Source organism: Bufo gargarizans, chromosome 11, assembly GCF_014858855.1.
Source record: "Bufo gargarizans isolate SCDJY-AF-19 chromosome 11, ASM1485885v1, whole genome shotgun sequence".
NCBI lineage: Eukaryota > Metazoa > Chordata > Amphibia > Anura > Bufonidae > Bufo > Bufo gargarizans.
Genome location: NC_058090.1, coordinates 8,358,584 through 8,376,720, shown reverse-complemented (window position 1 = coordinate 8,376,720; position 18,137 = coordinate 8,358,584). Strand labels below are relative to the sequence as shown.

The window sequence follows — 18,137 nt, the reverse complement described above, 5'->3', positions numbered from 1 at the left end:
CCATGGACCCCTGCCACCACTAAAAAGGGTATATAGTTCAATCTCCCTTTTCGGGTTCTCCTCCATTACATCCACAGATCTGCCCTCACTCCTAATGTTTTTGAGGGGTCACCAGCAGGTCCTCGCCCATATTGTTTTTGAGGGTCAGCTCAGCAGCAGACCCTCATTTATAATGTTTTAGAGGGTTACCAGCAGGCCCTTGCTCCAATAGTGTTTGAGGGTCACCAGCAGGCCATCAATCATAATTTTTCAAGGGTGTATGATGCCCTCTTATGTGTAATAAAGGGTGTATTGGAGCGCCGGTTCCTTGTAATTTTTGGCAGCCCTTTTACTTAGTGCATAGGCTTTATGAGTGTAGGAGTCCCATTACCTGAACTATTTTTGGCAGCACTTACAAGTAAATATACAGAAAATAATGTTTCCTAACAATTTTTCCTCTAAAATCTATAGTATCTTCGGTTTTGTGCATATTATTGTCAGTCTGTATAAGTGGCGTACTACTCGGACAACATGGTTCCCAGCAGCGACCTGGGAGTCCAAGATGCATCCAGACATCCTCCCCATGCTGTCCCCGAACCATTTCGGTGGTGTTTCCATCAGTTTCTAACCTTTTCCTATGAACCAGGCACCCTCCCCTCCAGAGCAGGGGGTCCCTGGTTAAATGCTCGGGTTCTCCCATTGTGCTCGGTAGAGCACCCTGATGTGTTCTGCCCGAGCACCTTGGTGCTCGACCAACACTACTAATGACCTATGCTAAATACTCAGAGAACCCCTTTTAATGGAGTCCTCCGTCCTTAGATCACAGATGACTCAGATTCTTTCCTCATCACACTGAGTTTTTATTGGCAGTGTAAGCAATGAGCAAATGAAAGTCTTCAGTCTATTTTATTGCAATGAGGCTTATGAAGAAAACTGAAAAATACAAGATTAGTGACATAAAGACATAATGAAGCACAAGCAGCGGGCAGTGAGAGTCTCATTAAAAACGCTGCAGCGGGGGGCCGAGCTGATACAGCCGAGCCAAGAGAGCTGCAAAGGTTTCCTGTACAGGAATCTGCTGATGACAATTAGGGGCCCTATCTCTACAAGAGAGAACACAAAGGTTTAGGGGAACAACACCCTAAAAACTGGAAATGTTTTTTAGCATAATTCATTAAAAAAAAAAAAAAAAAAAGGTAGATCCAGGCATCAATTAATCACCCAGAAAGACGCGATATCACTACACTGCGTCCCATCCAGGGCCGCAGGCCGGACATCTGCTGCTGGGGTAGTAACATTCCTATTGGCAACTGATGAAGCCCAGACCTTGGGGTAAGCAATTAAAACCTAGTGACTGATTCTACAGGGGGAGCTTTTGGGTGTGTCCTGCTATATGTACACCATAGACTTGGATATGCCATAAATGGGACAAGTTAAAAAACAGGGGGTTCCAGTCAATTACTGATCACCGTATGGCATTTCCAATTTGCTATCCTATTGATGGCTGCTGAGCAACTGCTTCTGTCTGTATAAAAAGACAATAAAACCCAACACGTGCTGATGGTGGGGGAGGGTGACATCCGCCATGGTTTATAAAGTATGATTTAATCGGACCTATTAACTGCAATAATACTGCATGCCATCCAGCCGCCGCCTCTTCCGAGAACGAAGATCTTCAAAGAATTTCTGGATGTCTTGGGTTTGGACAACCTGAGAAAGAAAATAAAAAATAATGTAGTGTCATGAATGACGTGGAAGGAACAGAAGCGGCTTTCAGATCTGGAGGGGAGGATAAAATTGTGTGCGGGGGGGTTACCTTTCCTTCTTCAGCAAATTTCTTAAGATAATCTGTCAGCTCTGTCTTCAGGTCGTTATATTCTGGTAATAAATAAAAATAAATTATTTTGATGGAGATTTCTGGTGGATGAACCTTTGAGGCAATTTTTTATGATTTTGCTCATTTTGGGCTAAAATTATTATTTATTAAAAATTCTGCCTTTTTTGATACAGGGGATAAAAATCAGCCCGTCTGCAGAGTATCAATTCTCAATCCCATCAGCTGACTGCTCATGTGAAGCCTCATCTCTGATCGCCTAAATCCTAAGTATGGCCTAAATAAGTGTTTGAGGTCAGAAGATCAGAGGAGTTGTGATACTCTGCAAACAGTCAGATATTTTTTTAACCCCTGTATCAAACTGTTAAAAATTGTTAATAAAAGACCATATGAAAAAGCATGGTGCTTCTCATCCCTGCCACACTTTAAAGGGGTTGTCCAAGTTATATTTATTGATGTCCTATCCTCAGGATAGGTCATCAATATCAGATCAGCGGGGGTCCGACACCCAACGCCGATCAGCTGTTTGAAGAGGAGGCGCGCGCCGTGCCAGCGCTGCCTCCTTTTCACTGTTTACCTTCTCGACGTCGCCTCTGCAGCGGTGAGCAGGTGTAATTACACTAACCGTCCCATTCATTTCAATGGGACGGATCGTTCCTATACACTTGTATAGGAGTGATCCGTACCATTGAAATTAATGGGTGTAAGTACCTGCTCACCGCTGCAGAGGCGACTGCGAGAAGGTAAACAATGAAGAGGAGGCAGTGCTGGCACGGCGCGCGCCTCCTCTTCAAACAGCTGATCGGCGGGGATGCTGGGTGTCAGACCCCCGCCGATCTGATATTGAGGACCTATCCTGAGGATAGGTCATCAATAAATATAACTTGGACAACCCTTTTAAGGGCTCCTGCACAAGACCGTTGGATGTTTTGCGTGTCCGACAAACACATATAATGGCTGTGCGCATTACGCGGAACAGCTGGCCCCTAACAGTCCTATCCTTGTCCATAATGCGCACAATAATAAGAGATGTGCTATTTTTTTGCAGAACGGACATACGGAAACAGAAAGCACGCGGAGTGTTTTTTTGCAGTCCCATTGAAGTGAATGGTTTTGTGGGCCGCAAAACCAAGCGGACACGGAAAAAAAAAAAAAATTACTTAAAATACATTAGTGTGCATGAGCCCTAAGTTTAATGTGTCCTCTACAGCCACGTCACCAGTAGCCTCGTCAGTGATGACACATGAATGCGAGCCTGTTTTCAGCCCATGCACCGCCACCCCTACAATTATTTAAATATCGGACGACCCTTTTATTATTCCCACTCATTGACAGCAAGCACAGATCTTAAAGATGGAGAATTCCAGGACACAATATGTTTGCATAATTAAATAATCTGCAACGTTATCATTGAGCTGTAGTTACTGTCCACTTTAAGGTGACGTCTTGCCACGGAGCATCATGGTCCTGGATTCTGTAATGTAGACAGAGCACTTACCGCTGATGAGCTCCACCTGCTGGACACGGTTCATGGTGCTGAGCGCCGTCATCAGGGGGTCTCTTCTCTCCTGCTCCTCCTCCTCAGATTTTCCTTTATTCTCATAGGCCTGAACGGTGTCATATTCATCCAGCAGGAACAGGACTTCCAGCTCCGCGTACATTTTCTGCAGAGAGCACAACACGATGTGATGCAACTGCTCTGGAGGAGACTTAATGCAGCTTCATAGGCCCTAACCGTGAACGCTCCGCAGGGTTCTACATACCATGCACTGGTCACAACGGCAGAGTTTACTGCGCCAGTTGCTTGGCCAGTAGGTGGCGACGTTTGCTCTGGGTGGCTGGTGTTCTTCGTACTCTTGGAGTCTGCAGGGTTTAACCTCAGATTTCACTTCTGTTTTCACATCATTTACAGGTTTCTAATAAAAAATAAGACAACAACTAGTATTAAAACCTCACTTCTTTACACTGCAGGCTGCAAAAACAGAAAAAAAATATTTTAGGCTAATTTTACCCTTTAATTGGAGGAACAAACACTACCTGCTAAATTTATGGGGTTATCAGAGTTGTGCAAAAAAAATGGCCCTGGGGTAGGGTGGAAGTTTGATAAAAATAATTTAGAAAAAAAATAAAAAAATAATTTATCCATTTATTCCCCCGCCTTTCTAGCAGCAGACAGTCTCTGTGGTATATGGCAGGATGCCGCTAAAGCTAGTGAGGTTACAGTAGTCCCATGGGTATATGGGCAAGTCCTTGCTGCAGACTGATGAGGAGGACAGGAGCAGCAGCGCAGGGGAATAAACAGGCAAGCTATGCATCTTTGGGTCCATTCACATACCCGTAGAATGGGTACGCATCCGTTCCGCGGGGTGCGGACCCACTCATTCGCTATGGGGCAGGAATGGATGCGGACAGCACACAGTGTGCTGTCTGCATCAGTTTTTCCGGAGCGCACCCCCGATCTTCGGGTCCGCGGCTCCTGAAAAGAATATAACGTAATTGCAGGCAAGAATAGGCAGTTCTATTGGGGTGCCGGCCGGGTGTATTGCGGGGCCGCAATACACTACAGACGTGTGAATGGACCCTTATTCTTCAGCCCAGCTTGGACAACCCATTAAACATTTCTACTTGTTTCAATGACCCTAAAGGAAGTTCCCTTTAACACAGCAGGTACCTGTTCACAGCTGGTGGATGGAGACGTCGGATCCTCCTTCACGTCCAGACTCTTCACCACCTCCTTCTCCTCCTCACTCTTCATAACTGGGCCATTGGTGGTTTCCACTGGACAGTCCTCAACCTTTACATCTTGATCAGCTTCTGCCGGGGTGATCTTGGTGACTACAGGGACTGGACAAATCCACAGAACATTAGTCGAAGTGTTATTCAGAGCTACAGCCAGCACTATGGCGCTGCACAAAAAAACTCTACTTATTAGATGTGTAGTGAGCTCCCCCTAGTGGTGGCTGAAGGCAGCAGGAAATCTGTGACAACTGTCTATTCAGTGGAGAAATCAGCGTACATAGAAAGGTACGACTATATAAAACATGCAGAACCCCTGTGTCGTGTCAGTGAATGACAGATTGATTCTTACCTCCGATCTTGTGGCTGTAAGCCCAGAGGAAGGAGCAGCGCTCCATGCAGCACTGACACACCATCTCCTGAAACTCCAAGTGTTCAGGTGGAGCTGCGCCCAAGTGCTGAAATACAAAGCAGCGTTACAAGCCGGGCGCTCACAGCATCATCCTGCTGGCTGATCCCAAGCAAGTCCCCCATAAGAAACTCACAGGGGGTTCACCCTGCTGTCACCAAACTGTGCGATACATGTGGTCAGGGTTATGACAACCTTAATGATGGCATCCTGACCAACGACGGAGCAGATTACTTGGTCACAAATACTACAATGCAAAGTATTACTATGGGGGGCTACGATTTTGTGTCACTTCAAAGTGGGATAACCCACGACTAAATCTGCAAAGGCCGCAACTTCGGGGGTTTAACCCCTTACCAAAGTGTCATACATTTACGGCATAATGGCATCAAGAGTATGGAGCGAAGCCTCCTCCATACGTGGTGGGTGCTGCCTCTGTTATACAGTTGATACCCCACAGTGACAGTCCAGAAATACCCCCCTGCTCCTGGTCATTTAACCCCTCACAAAGCCTCTCGGTAGTCAGGGGGCTTCCACTGACCAACCCCCCGCAGGAAGCAGATGGTCTGTTAACAGGACAATTTTTTTTCCGTCATATATAATGGAACTGTTAGGCCTCATGCACACGACCGTTGTGTGCATCCGTGGCCGTTGTGCCGTTTTCAGGTTTTTTTTGCGGACCCATTGACTTTCAATGGGTCCGTGGAAAAATCGGAAAATGCACTGTTTGGCAGCCGCATCCTTGATCCGTGTTTCCTGGCCGTGAAAAAAATATGACCTGTCCTATTTTTTTCACGCCCAACGGTTCACGGACCCATTCAAGTCAATGGGTCCGTGAAAAATCACGGATGCACACAAGATTGTCATCCGCGTCCGTGATCCGTGTCCGTTTTTTCCTATCATTTGAATGGCAAACTAGACTTTGATTTTTTTTTTCATTTTTCATGTCCGTGGATCCTCCAAAAAACAAGGAAGACCCACGGACGAAAAAACGGTCACGGATCACGGACCCTGTTTTTGCGGACCTTAAAAGAAAACGGTCGTGTGCATGAGGCCTTAGGCTGAGTTCACACTTCAGTTATTTCCATCAGTTATTGTGAACCAAAACCAGATCTGGGTCAAAAACACAGAACCGGAACAGATCTTTCCCTTATACCTCATCTCCGAGTAGGCTTTGCTACTGGTTTTGGCTCACAATAACTGATGGAAATAACTGAAGTGTGAACTCAGCCTTACTTGTGCCCATAAACCTGTATTAGGACAGAGCAAAATGGAATACCTCTTAAAGGGTTCCGTGATAAAAGTTGTATGTACCCCAAAATGATTCTAATAAAAAAAAAAAAAAAAAAAAGCCTCAAACAGCAATGGGAGACCCTATATCAATTTGGTATTGCTGTGGGGCAAGGTCATAAAAAAAATACAACTGCAGAAAACAAGCCCTCATACGGCTTTCCAAATAGAAAAGTTATGGCTCGTAGAGAGGAAAAAAAAAAATTTTAAATTGCTTTACGGCAACAAGGGGTAAAAAAAAAAAAAAAAAAAAAAAAAAAAAAAAAAAAAAAAAAAAGCTATTTCCAATAAGATTCAGAAATTAGATGAGTATCCACACGTCTCATACTCACCCTCCCGTGAAACCAATCCTCGCACACGATACACTGGATCATCTCATCCGGGACCTACAGAAGAAATTCATTTTTAATCTATTACTTATGTATATAGCGCTAACATATTCCGCAGCAAATCATCAATCATTATAAAACTTTATCATAAGCCAGTGGCCCCCGGTCCGCGGCTTTCAGAGCATGCTGGGGGTTTTAGTTTCAAAGCAGGCGGATCTATCCAGGTCGCAGGAACCACGGTAGTAAGGCCCCATGCACACGGCCGTTGTTCACAGCTGTGTGCGGTCCGTGGAACCGCGGCCTGGATCCCTCCTGAGAGCAGGAGCGCACGGCGTCACTGGTTGCTATGACGCCGTGCGCTCCCTGCTGCCGCCGCAATGCAGTAATACACTGGTATGATCTATACCAGTGTATTACTGTACTGTGCCGGCAGCAGGGAGCGCACGGCGTCATAGCAACCAGTGACGCCGTGCGCTCCTGCTCTCAGGAGGGATCCAGGCCGCGGTTCCACGGCCCGCACACGGCTGTGAACAACAGCCGTGTGCATGGGGCCTTAAGGGTTCACAGCCAACATCTCTGGGTAAGGCTACAAGGTTTTTCGATGGCAGTCACACGGCTGTTTTCAGAACCACTGCAGTTTTTTTTAACGGCCAGTGAACAGCAGTCTATTTCACAGCTAGACGGAACCCATTGAAATCAACGGGACCATTTTTAATGGTCGCTTAGACAGGAATGCCCCCTGTCTTATGGCCGTTAAAAACGGGCACACTAGTAGACACTCGTTCCTCACAGGACCTGACGCTTCCAATATCTTGACGTCATCACAGGTCCTTTCAAGCTACATCATGAGCGTGAATATCCCTGTCGCTGGATGCAGCAGGACCTGCGATACATCACCACTAGCGATGAGCGAATCGACTTTAGATGAAACATCCGAAGTCGATTCGCATAAAACTTCGTTCCAATACTGTACAGAGCTACGATGAGCCCAAAGTTATTGCTTCACAAAGTCTCGCGAGACTTTGTGTAATAACTTCATATATTAATTTGTATTGTAGAAAAAACATTTCCCGAACTCGGGTTCGGTTCCAAGGTACCGTACAGTATTGGAACAAAGTTTTACGCGAATCGACTGCAGATGTTTCACCCCCGAGCAGCGGCGTCTGGAGCAGGAGAGGTAAGTGGATTTTTTATTTTATGGAATATGAGGCATGGGGGCCTATGATAAGAGACCTGAATGGGGTGGGGGTCCAATTTATTTTGGGGCTCTTATCTGAGGTCTGATTGAGGGTCATTCACATGGGGGGGGGGGGGGGTCTGATTGCTGGTCTGACCTGAAGTCTAATTAAAAAAATGTTTTTCTTATTGTCCTCCTCTAAAACCTAGCTGCGTCTTATAAGGTGAAAAACACGAGATAGAGAACACAACTGGGGGACATAACTAAATAAGGCAAAACAGGGTGCGTTATTTGTGGAGGCATTCATATGTATGGGGAGGGGGGGGTATATGTATATATATATATATATATATATATATATATATATATATATATACACACACATACACACACACACACATATTTCCCCCCCCCCCCACTGTTATGTGCATGTAGCCCGACATTCTCAGCTTTTTTCTTTTTTTTTTTAACCTCCTCCCTTGTTTTTACTCTTCCTATCCACTATGCTTTCCACTGCAGGCCTGATCCATCAATACACAGCTATCATCAGCTTACTTTATAGTCCCTTGGAGTCTGAGGTGGTCTGATCTCCACCTCCTGCAGCTCAGCTTGTGCAGACGGGCTGCTGTGTGCAAGCACAAGCTCAGCAGGAAGTCAGCACACGGAGATACGATTACATTACAGTGAGGATGGAAAAATATAAGCTACACAAACTTGTGCAGCACAACGAGCCAACTTATGGCCCTCACACATTGGCCAGTGCTTTGCAGCAAAACAAAATGGCGTTGGACCATAATACTTTTGGCGCACATTGTTTACCTCTGCCCCTCCTCCCCCTTTCATGAATTTATTTTCATATCTAGGCTGCGTTCACATCTGCAGCAAGCTGATCCGGCACAAATGCGGCTATTGGCCAGACCCAAAATGTTGCATGCAACAGTTTTTGTCTGGTCAAGACTTGGCATTTATGCTGGAGAGCGGCCAGATCACCGCCGGACCTCATTACAGTCAATGGGCATCCAGCAACATGGATGCGCTCTGACGGAGCAGCTACTGTAGATGTGTGCGCCGCCTTACTTAGTTTTTGGTACAATTTCTCCAATGATCTAGAAGGGCGGGGTGCCCCCTGCCGCTCACCTCATCCTCGGGGTCGGGGTACGGTCTCTTGCAGGTGCAGTACAGGCCAAAGAAGTTCTGATTGTATTTATTTCCCGCATTCAGATTCTCCTTTTCCTAAGGACGAAACGAGTCACAATGAGAAACAGAAGACGTAGAGTGACCACAGAGGGGATTATATAATCAAATATTATAATCCAGGAGGTCACCGCTGGTCATGTCCCATTAAAGGGGTTGACCCATGGAATATATTCTACATGTTTCAAACCAGCACCTGGATCTGAATTATTTTGAAATTGCATGGAATTAAAAATGTAATATGGTCGGTGAGTTATTCAATAAAATGTTTCTGTATAGCGCCACCTGCTGTTTGTTCTTTTGTCCTTATTTCTCTGCCCACCTGATACCCGCATTGAACATGGGACCAACACAGACGCCTTCAGCTGCCAAGCGCACATGTAACAGGTCAGCCAGTGCCATAGGTACAAAACTGCTGACAGATGCCCTTTAAATCTTCCACTGTCAACAGTCGAATGTTCTATTAGAAGCTGTGACAGTTACAAGGAATAAGCTAAGCCCCGAGCTAGGATAGGGAGATAGCTGCAGCAGAAAGGACACGCCCCCCGAGCTGCAGCAGAAAGGACACCCCTCTGAGCGTTCAGCTTGACATAAATCTAGCAGAGCAGTGAATGGGGAGATCTCTGGATCCATGTGAGGCGCAGGGCTGGTTCTAGCTTTGTTAGAAAGAGATTGTCATGTTCTATATTATTTAAAAAATACATACAATTGTTATGAAGCGCTCGTCAAAACATAGCACAGCCTTCTATACCACCACCTAGCCGCAGTACTAAAGTATTCAATTAATGGCCGGCTTTATATGTTTCACATTATATATTGTAAAATAAAATGTGTTAAGTATATAAAACACTCCTAAAATCAAAATAAACCTATAACCGCCATTAATACTTCATAGCCATCCCTTTAAATGTTGTAACTTATTTGATCTCAGTCCCTCCTGAGGTTCCCGTTGCGAAGCTCACGATATAAACCGGATGCAGCGATTCTAATAAGTACTTAGATTCCTCCAAATTATAGATTTCCACAACGTATCAGTAGAGTTCATGTGCTACGGTCTTCTGCCACCCTGTATTACACTTCCCACATGCCATGTATCTGATACGTCGTATATTAGTGTCTCTTACCAGCGCTGGAGACGTCTCTGCCATGTTGCCAATGGTATTTCTTCATGCATACATGCGTGGCTTATTTGTCCATATGTCCTTCTCTCTTCCCGAGATTGCTGGACATAATTGCGTTCGTGTCGGCACTAATTTCAGCGCATGCGAGGTACGAATGTCCGGACGCCAACCTCGTTATATGACATGCATTTCATTCTTTTAATGCAGGATCTTGCCGACTTTTCAATTATCACTGCGTTTGTATTTCAAAATGCGTTTCGAAACCGCAAAGGTTTCTTCTTCAGTGGTTCAAAGTATGGAGGGAAAATGAGAGTTTTATCTCCATTTATACTGGGCCCGTATAATTTTAGACCCGTACTGGATCGATGTAATTACTGAGAAAAATGGACTGGATCAAATATGCGCTTTTCCATAACACTACTTATAACTTCCGAAATACCAAAAATGCTTAGCGATGGTTCTACCTTTTTGTTTGTATAAAATGTTACATATTGGATGACCTAGGTCCTATATGTTCTATTATTAGTGACATTTATACAAATATATCATCCACCTATTAAAATAAAAAATAAATAAAAAATTGCCTTTATAATTTGGAGGAATCCAAGTACTTACTAGAATCGCTGCACGTAAGTAGAGGTTCCGGTTTATTGCGTGAGCTCCGCAACGGGAACCTCAGGAGGGACTGAGATCAAATAAGTTACAACATTTAAAGGGATGGCTATGAAGTATTAATGGGGGTTATTATATATGTTTATGTTGATTTTAGGAGTGTTTTATATATATTATAAAATAAAATGTGTTATGCATGTGAAACATATAAAGCCGGCCATTAATAGAATACTTTACGTTCTATAGGATGTCCGGTTTTTATTTTCTACATTAATCACGGGATAACCCTTTAATAACAGACTGAAGAACTGTTTCTGCACCTGAAGGCATGGATCAGTGATACGCACCGGGAAGAGTTTACACTCCATCTGCTTGAATTTACTGTTTCCACAGTCGCAGCGAAAATTCCTGTAAAGGAAAAAAAAAAAAGAAGAAGTCACACTGTACCGTTACCTCCAGCAAATCACAGAGAACGTGTGATGTGTTCTGTACCCAATACATTACACGGTGCACATGATATATGTTCGCTGTGCAATACCCGACATATGCGCTCGCTGCATTATACCCTATATACTCGCTGTTCTATACATTGTATAGTATGGGTCGGTTTATTATACATTATATAGCGGGCACGGTATATTATGTGTCTGAATATATACACATACAGGTCCTTCTCAAAAAATTAGCATATTGTGATAAAGTTCATTATTTTCTGTAATGTACTGATAAACATTAGACTTTCATATATTTTAGATTCATTACACACCAACTGAAGTAGTTCAAGCCTTTTATTGTTTTAATATTGATGATTTTGGCATACAGCTCATGAAAACCCCAAATTCCTATCTCAAAAAATTAGCATATCATGAAAAGGTTCTCTAAACGAGCTATTAACCTAATCATCTGAATCAACTAATTAACTCTAAACACCTGCAAAAGATTCCTGAGGCTTTTAAAAACTCCCAGCCTGGTTCACTACTCAAAACCGCAATCATGGGTAAGACTGCCGACCTGACTGCTGTCCAGAAGGCCATCATTGACACCCTCAAGCAAGAGGGTAAGACACAGAAAGAAATTTCTGAACGAATAGGCTGTTCCCAGAGTGCTGTATCAAGGCACCTCAGTGGGAAGTCTGTGGGAAGGAAAAAGTGTGGCAGAAAACGCTGCACAACGAGAAGAGGTGACCGGACCCTGAGGAAGATTGTGGAGAAGGACCGATTCCAGACCTTGGGGGACCTGCGGAAGCAGTGGACTGAGTCTGGAGTAGAAACATCCAGAGCCCCCGTGTACAGGCGAGTGCAGGAAATGGGCTACAGGTGCCGCATTCCCCAGGTCAAGCCACTTTTGAACCAGAAACAGCGGCAGAAGCGCCTGATCTGGGCTACAGAGAAGCAGCACTGGACTGTTGCATGTCATTCGGAAATCAAGGTGCCAGAGCCTGGAGGAAGACTGGGGAGAGGGAAATGCCAAAATGCCTGAAGTCCAGTGTCAAGTACCCACAGTCAGTGATGGTCTGGGGTGCCATGTCAGCTGCTGGTGTTGGTCCACTGTGTTTTATCAAGGGCAGGGTCAATGCAGCCGCTATCAGGAGATTTTGGAGCACTTCATGCTTCCATCTGCTGAAAAGCTTTATGGAGATGAAGATTTCATTTTTCAGCACGACCTGGCACCTGCTCACAGTGCCAACACCACTGGTAACTGGTTTACTGACCATGGTATTACTGGGCTCAATTGGCCTGCCAACTCTCCTGACCTGAACCCCATAGAGAATCTGTGGGATATTGGGAAGAGAAGGTTGAGAGACGCAAGACCCAACACTCTGGATGAGCTTAAGGCCGCTATCGAAGCATCCTGGGCCTCAATAACTCCTCAGCAGTGCCACGGGCTGATTGCCTCCATGCCACGCCGCATTGAAGCCTCCTGGGCCTCCATAACACCTCAGCAGTGCCACAGGCTGATTGCCTCCATGCCACGCCGCATTGAAGCAGTCATTTCTGCAAAAGGATTCCCGACCAAGTATTGAGTGCATAACTGAACAGAATTATTTGAAGGTTGACTTTTTTTGTATTAAAAGCACTTTTCTTTTATTGGTCGGATGAAATATGCTAATTTTTTGAGATAGGAAATTTGGGTTTTCATGAGCTGTATGCCAAAATCATCAATATTAAAACAATAAAAGGCTTGAACTACTTCAGTTGGTGTGTAATGAATCTAAAATATATGAAAGTCTAATGTTTATCAGTACATTACAGAAAATAATGAACTTTATCACAATATGCTAATTTTTTGAGAAGGACCTGTATAATAGCGGGTGTATTATATACATTTATATGGGGTCCCCGGCATAGACCGTGATACAGACCTCTTGGTATAAAGCTCAAACAAGTCGTGGCCCTCATGGCACTTATAGGTACAGGCCAAGCAGATCCCGGCCGGCTCCTCATTTTTGGGAGTACACGTGTTACATGCATACAGCGCCTGTCTTTTCACATAACCCTGCAAATCAACACACACTAATGTCAGCCATTGGTTACATCAGGAGCCCCCAAATATAACGGGGGTCACTGTCAGAAGGGGGGAGTGTCACTGTCAGGAGGGGGGGGTCACTGTCAGGAGGGGGGGGGGTCACTGCCAGGAGGGGGGGGGTCACTGCCAGGAGGGGGGGGGGGGGGGGGGGTCACTGCCAGGAGGGGGGGGGGGGGGTCACTGCCAGGAGGGGGGGGGGGGTCACTGCCAGGAGGGGGGGGGGGGGTCACTGCCAGGAGGGGGGGGGGGGGGGTCACTGCCAGGAGGGGGGGGGGGTCACTGCCAGGAAGGGGGGGGGGGTCACTGCCAGGAGGGGGGGGGGGGGGGTCACTGCCAGGAGGGGGGGGGGGTCACTGCCAGGAGGGGGGGGGGGGGGTCACTGCCAGGAGGGGGGGGGGGGTCACTGTCAGGAGGGGGGGGGGGGGGTCACTGTCAGGAGGGGGGGGGGGGTCACTGTCAGGAGGGGGGGGGGGGGTCACTGTCAGGAGGGGGGGGGGGGTCACTGTCAGGAGAGGGGGGGGGGGTCACTGCCAGGAGAGGGGGGGGGGTCACTGCCAGGAGAGGGGGGGGGGTCACTGTCAGGAGGGGGGGGGGGGGGTCACTGTCAGGAGGGGGGGGGTCACTGTCAGGAGGGGGGGGGGGTCACTGTCAGGAGGGGGGGGGGTCACTGTCAGGAGGGGGGGGGGGTCACTGTCAGGAGGGGGGGGGGTCACTGCCAGGAGGGGGGGGGGTCACTGCCAGGAGGGGGGGGGGTCACTGTCAGGAGGGGGGGGGTCGTCAGGGGGGGGGTCACTGTCAGGAGGGGGGGGGGGTCACTGTCAGGAGGGGGGGGGGTCACTGTCAGGAGGGGGGGGGGTCACTGTCAGGAGGGGGGGGGGGGGTCACTGTCAGGAGGGGGGGGGGGGGTCACTGTCAGGAGGGGGGGGGGGTCACTGTCAGGAGGGGGGGGGTCACTGTCAGGAGGGGGGGGGGTCACTGTCAGGAGGGGGGGGGGGGTCACTGTCAGGAGGGGGGGGGTCACTGTCAGGAGGGGGGGGTCACTGTCAGGAGGGGGGGGGTCACTGTCAGGAGGGGGGGGGTCACTGTCAGGAGGGGGGGGGTCACTGTCAGGAGGGGGGGGGTCACTGCCAGGAGAGGGGGGGGGGTCACTGCCAGGAGAGGAGGGGGGGGTCACTGCCAGGAGAGGAGGGGGGGGGGTCACTGCCAGGAGAGGGAGGGGGGGGGTCACTGCCAGGAGAGGAGGGGGGGGGGTCACTGCCAGGAGAGGGGGGGGGGGTCACTGCCAGGAGAGGGGGGGGGGTCACTGCCAGGAGAGGGGGGGGGTCACTGCCAGGAGAGGGGGGGGGTCACTGCCAGGAGAGGGGGGGGGGGTCACTGCCAGGAGAGGGGGGGAGGGGGGTCACTGCCAGGAGAGGGGGGGGGGGTCACTGCCAGGAGAGGGGGGGGGTCACTGCCAGGAGAGGGGGGGGGGTCACTGCCAGGAGAGGGGGGGGTCACTGCCAGGAGAGGGGGGGGGTCACTGCCAGGAGAGGGGGGGGGTCACTGCCAGGAGAGGGGGGGGGGTCACTGCCAGGAGAGGGGGGGGGGTCACTGCCAGGAGAGGGGGGGGGGGTCACTGCCAGGAGAGGGGGGGGGGGTCACTGCCAGGAGAGGGGGGGGGGGGGTCACTGCCAGGAGAGGGGGGTCACCATCAGGAGGTGGGTGTTCTGGTATAATAGGGGTCACCATCAGGAGGTGGGGGTTCTGGTATAATAGGGGTCACCATCAGCAGGTGGGGGGTCTGGTATAATAGGGATCACCATCAGGAGGTGGGGGGTCTGGTATAATAGGGATCACCATCAGGAGGTGGGGGGTCTGGTATAATAGGGATCACCATCAGGAGGTGGGGGGTCTGGTATATTAGGGATCACCATCAGGAGGTGGGGGGTCTGGTATATTAGGGATCACCATCAGGAGGTGGGGGTCTGGTATATTAGGGATCACCATCAGGAGGTGGGGGTCTGGTATATTAGGGATCACCATCAGGAGGTGGGGGGTCTGGTATATTAGGGATCACCATCAGGAGGTGGGGGGTCTGGTATATTAGGGATCACCATCAGGAGGTGGGGGGGGGGTCTGGTATAATATAGGTCAGTCAGGAGGTGGGAGGTTTGGTATATTAGGGGGTCAACATCGGGAGGTGGGGGGTCTGGTATATTAGGGATCACCATTAGGAGGTGGGGGTCTGGTATAATATAGGTCACTGTCAGGATGGGGTCTGGTATATTAGGGATCAACATCAGGAGGTGGGGGTCTGGTATAACAGGGATCACCATCAGGGGTGGGGGGGTCTGGTATAACAGGGATCACCATCAGGAGGTGGGGGGTCTGGTATATTAGGGATCACCATCAGGAGGTGGGGGGTCTGGTATATTAGGGGTCACCATCAGGAGGTGGGGGGTCTGGTATATTAGGGGTCACATCAGGAGGTGGGGGGTCTGGTATATTAGGGGTCACCATCAGGAGGTGGGGGTCTGGTATATTAGGGGTCACCATCAGGAGGTGGGGGGTCTGGTATATTAGGGGTCACCATCAGGAGGTGGGGGGTCTGGTATATTAGGGGGTCACCATCAGGAGGTGGGGGGTCTGGTATATTAGGGGTCACCATCAGGAGGTGGGGGGTCTGGTATATTAGGGGTCACCATCAGGAGGTGGGGGGTCTGGTATATTAGGGGTCACCATCAGGAGGTGGGGGGTCTGGTATATTAGGGGTCACCATCAGGAGGTGGGGGGTCTGGTATATTAGGGGTCACCATCAGGAGGTGGGGGGTCTGGTATATTAGGGGTCACCATCAGGAGGTGGGGGGTCTGGTATATTAGGGGTCACCATCAGGTGGTGGAAGGTCTGGTATATTAGGGATCACCATCAGGTGGTGGAAGGTCTGGTATATTAGGGATCCCCATCAGGAGGTGGAAGGTCTGGTATATTAGGGATCACCATCAGGAGGTGGGGGGGTCTGGTATATTAGGGATCACCATCAGGAGGTGGGGGTCTGGTATATTAGGGATCACCATCAGGAGGTGGGGGGTCTGGTATATTAGGGATCACCATCAGGAGGTGGGGGGTCTGGTATATTAGGGATCACCATCAGGAGGTGGGGGGTCTGGTATATTAGGGATCACCATCAGGAGGTGGGGTGGGGGGGTCTGGTATAATATAGGTCAGTCAGGAGGTGGGAGGTTTGGTATATTAGGGGGTCAACATCAGGAGGTGGGGGGTCTGGTATATTAGGGATCACCATTAGGAGGTGGGGGGTCTGGTATAATATAGGTCACCGTCAGGATGGGGTCTGGTATATTAGGGATCAACATCAGGAGGTGGGGGTCTGGTATAACAGGGATCACCATCAGGAGGTGGGGGGTCTGGTATATTAGGGATCACCATCAGGAGGTGGGGGTCTGGTATATTAGGGGTCACCATCAGGAGGTGGGGGGTCTGGTATATTAGGGGTCACCATCAGGAGGTGGGGGTCTGGTATATTAGGGGTCACCATCAGGAGGTGGGGGGTCTGGTATATTAGGGATCACCATCAGGAGGTGGGGGGTCTGGTATATTAGGGGTCACCATCAGGAGGTGGGGGGTCTGGTATATTAGGGGTCACCATCAGGAGGTGGGGGGTCTGGTATATTAGGGGTCACCATCAGGAGGTGGGGGGTCTGGTATATTAGGGGTCACCATCAGGAGGTGGGGGGTCTGGTATATTAGGGGTCACCATCAGGAGGTGGGGGGTCTGGTATATTAGGGGTCACCATCAGGAGGTGGGGGGTCTGGTATATTAGGGGTCACCATCAGGAGGTGGGGGGGTCTGGTATATTAGGGGTCACCATCAGGAGGTGGGGGGTCTGGTATATTAGGGGTCACCATCAGGAGGTGGGGGGTCTGGTATATTAGGGGTCACCATCAGGTGGTGGAAGGTCTGGTATATTAGGGATCCCCATCAGGTGGTGGAAGGTCTGGTATATTAGGGATCCCCATCAGGTGGTGGAAGGTCTGGTATATTAGGGATCACCATCAGGTGGTGGAAGGTCTGGTATATTAGGGATCCCCATCAGGTGGTGGAAGGTCTGGTATATTAGGGATCCCCATCAGGAGGTGGGGGGGTCTGGTATATTAGGGATCACCATCAGGAGGTGGGGGGTCTGGTATATTAGGGATCCCCATCAGGAGGTGGGGGGTCTGGTATATTAGGGGTCACCATCAGGAGGTGGGGGTCTGGTATATTAGGGGTCACCATCAGGAGGTGGGGGGTCTGGTATATTAGGGATCCCCATCAGGAGGTGGGGGGTCTGGTATATTAGGGCTCACCATCAGGAGGTATGAGGTCTGGTATATTAGGGGTCACCATCAGGAGGTGGGGGGTCTGGTATAATAGAGGTCACTGTCAGGATGGGGTCCGGTATAACGGGGTAAGGAGGTGGGGTACAGGATGGGGTATAATGGTGTCTCCCTGATACCTCCGGGTAGGAGCACTTCTCGGCGTCACTCCCGCCCAGCACAGCGCAGGCCTCATCCTCCAGGGCGTCGTCCTCCTCCAACACATCCAGCAGGGACAGCACCCGCTCCTCCCCGGCCGCCTCCTCCGCGCTGCGTTTCTCTCCCTGCTCGTTTGCCGCCATCAGCAACACTAGAAAGAAGAGGAAAACAAACTTCCGGCGTTGGCGGGCGGAAGTCAGCGGGAGTCACAATCAACTTCCGGAGGTGGCGGGCAGAAGCGTCTGCCTTCCTTTCCCTTTAGTGTTGTCATAAATCACTTGTCGTCATAGTAACCCGTGAGCTGAGGCAAGCAGCCAGGCGTGACCAATAAATGACAGATTTTCCGATCTCATCAGCCCTGGAACAACTAGCTGCTGACAGAAAAAAGAAAGCCTATAGGCCTGGGGCATGAATCAC

The 18,137-nt window shown here is 49.2% G+C and overlaps 1 protein-coding gene across 2 annotated transcripts; it reads right to left on the bottom strand.

The window, feature by feature from the left end:
• Window positions 1–818: 818 nt before the first annotated feature.
• Window positions 819–17,876, bottom strand: UBR7 (ubiquitin protein ligase E3 component n-recognin 7). Of its 2 annotated transcripts, XM_044272620.1 has the most exons (11): window positions 17,702–17,876; window positions 13,044–13,177; window positions 11,029–11,089; window positions 8,892–8,987; window positions 6,581–6,634; window positions 4,902–5,007; window positions 4,485–4,657; window positions 3,577–3,729; window positions 3,312–3,477; window positions 1,796–1,857; window positions 819–1,689 (listed from the first exon to the last, which is right to left on the bottom strand). In XM_044272620.1, exons 1-11 carry the CDS (start codon window positions 17,861–17,863, stop codon window positions 1,597–1,599), a joined length of 1,260 nt encoding a protein of 419 aa, XP_044128555.1. In that variant the 5' UTR covers window positions 17,864–17,876; the 3' UTR covers window positions 819–1,596. The 2 variants fall into 2 exon arrangements, with proteins under 2 accessions (XP_044128555.1, XP_044128556.1); XM_044272621.1 differs by lacking the exon at window positions 13,044–13,177 and having other exon boundaries at window positions 17,702–17,834.
• Window positions 17,877–18,137: the final 261 nt, after the last annotated feature.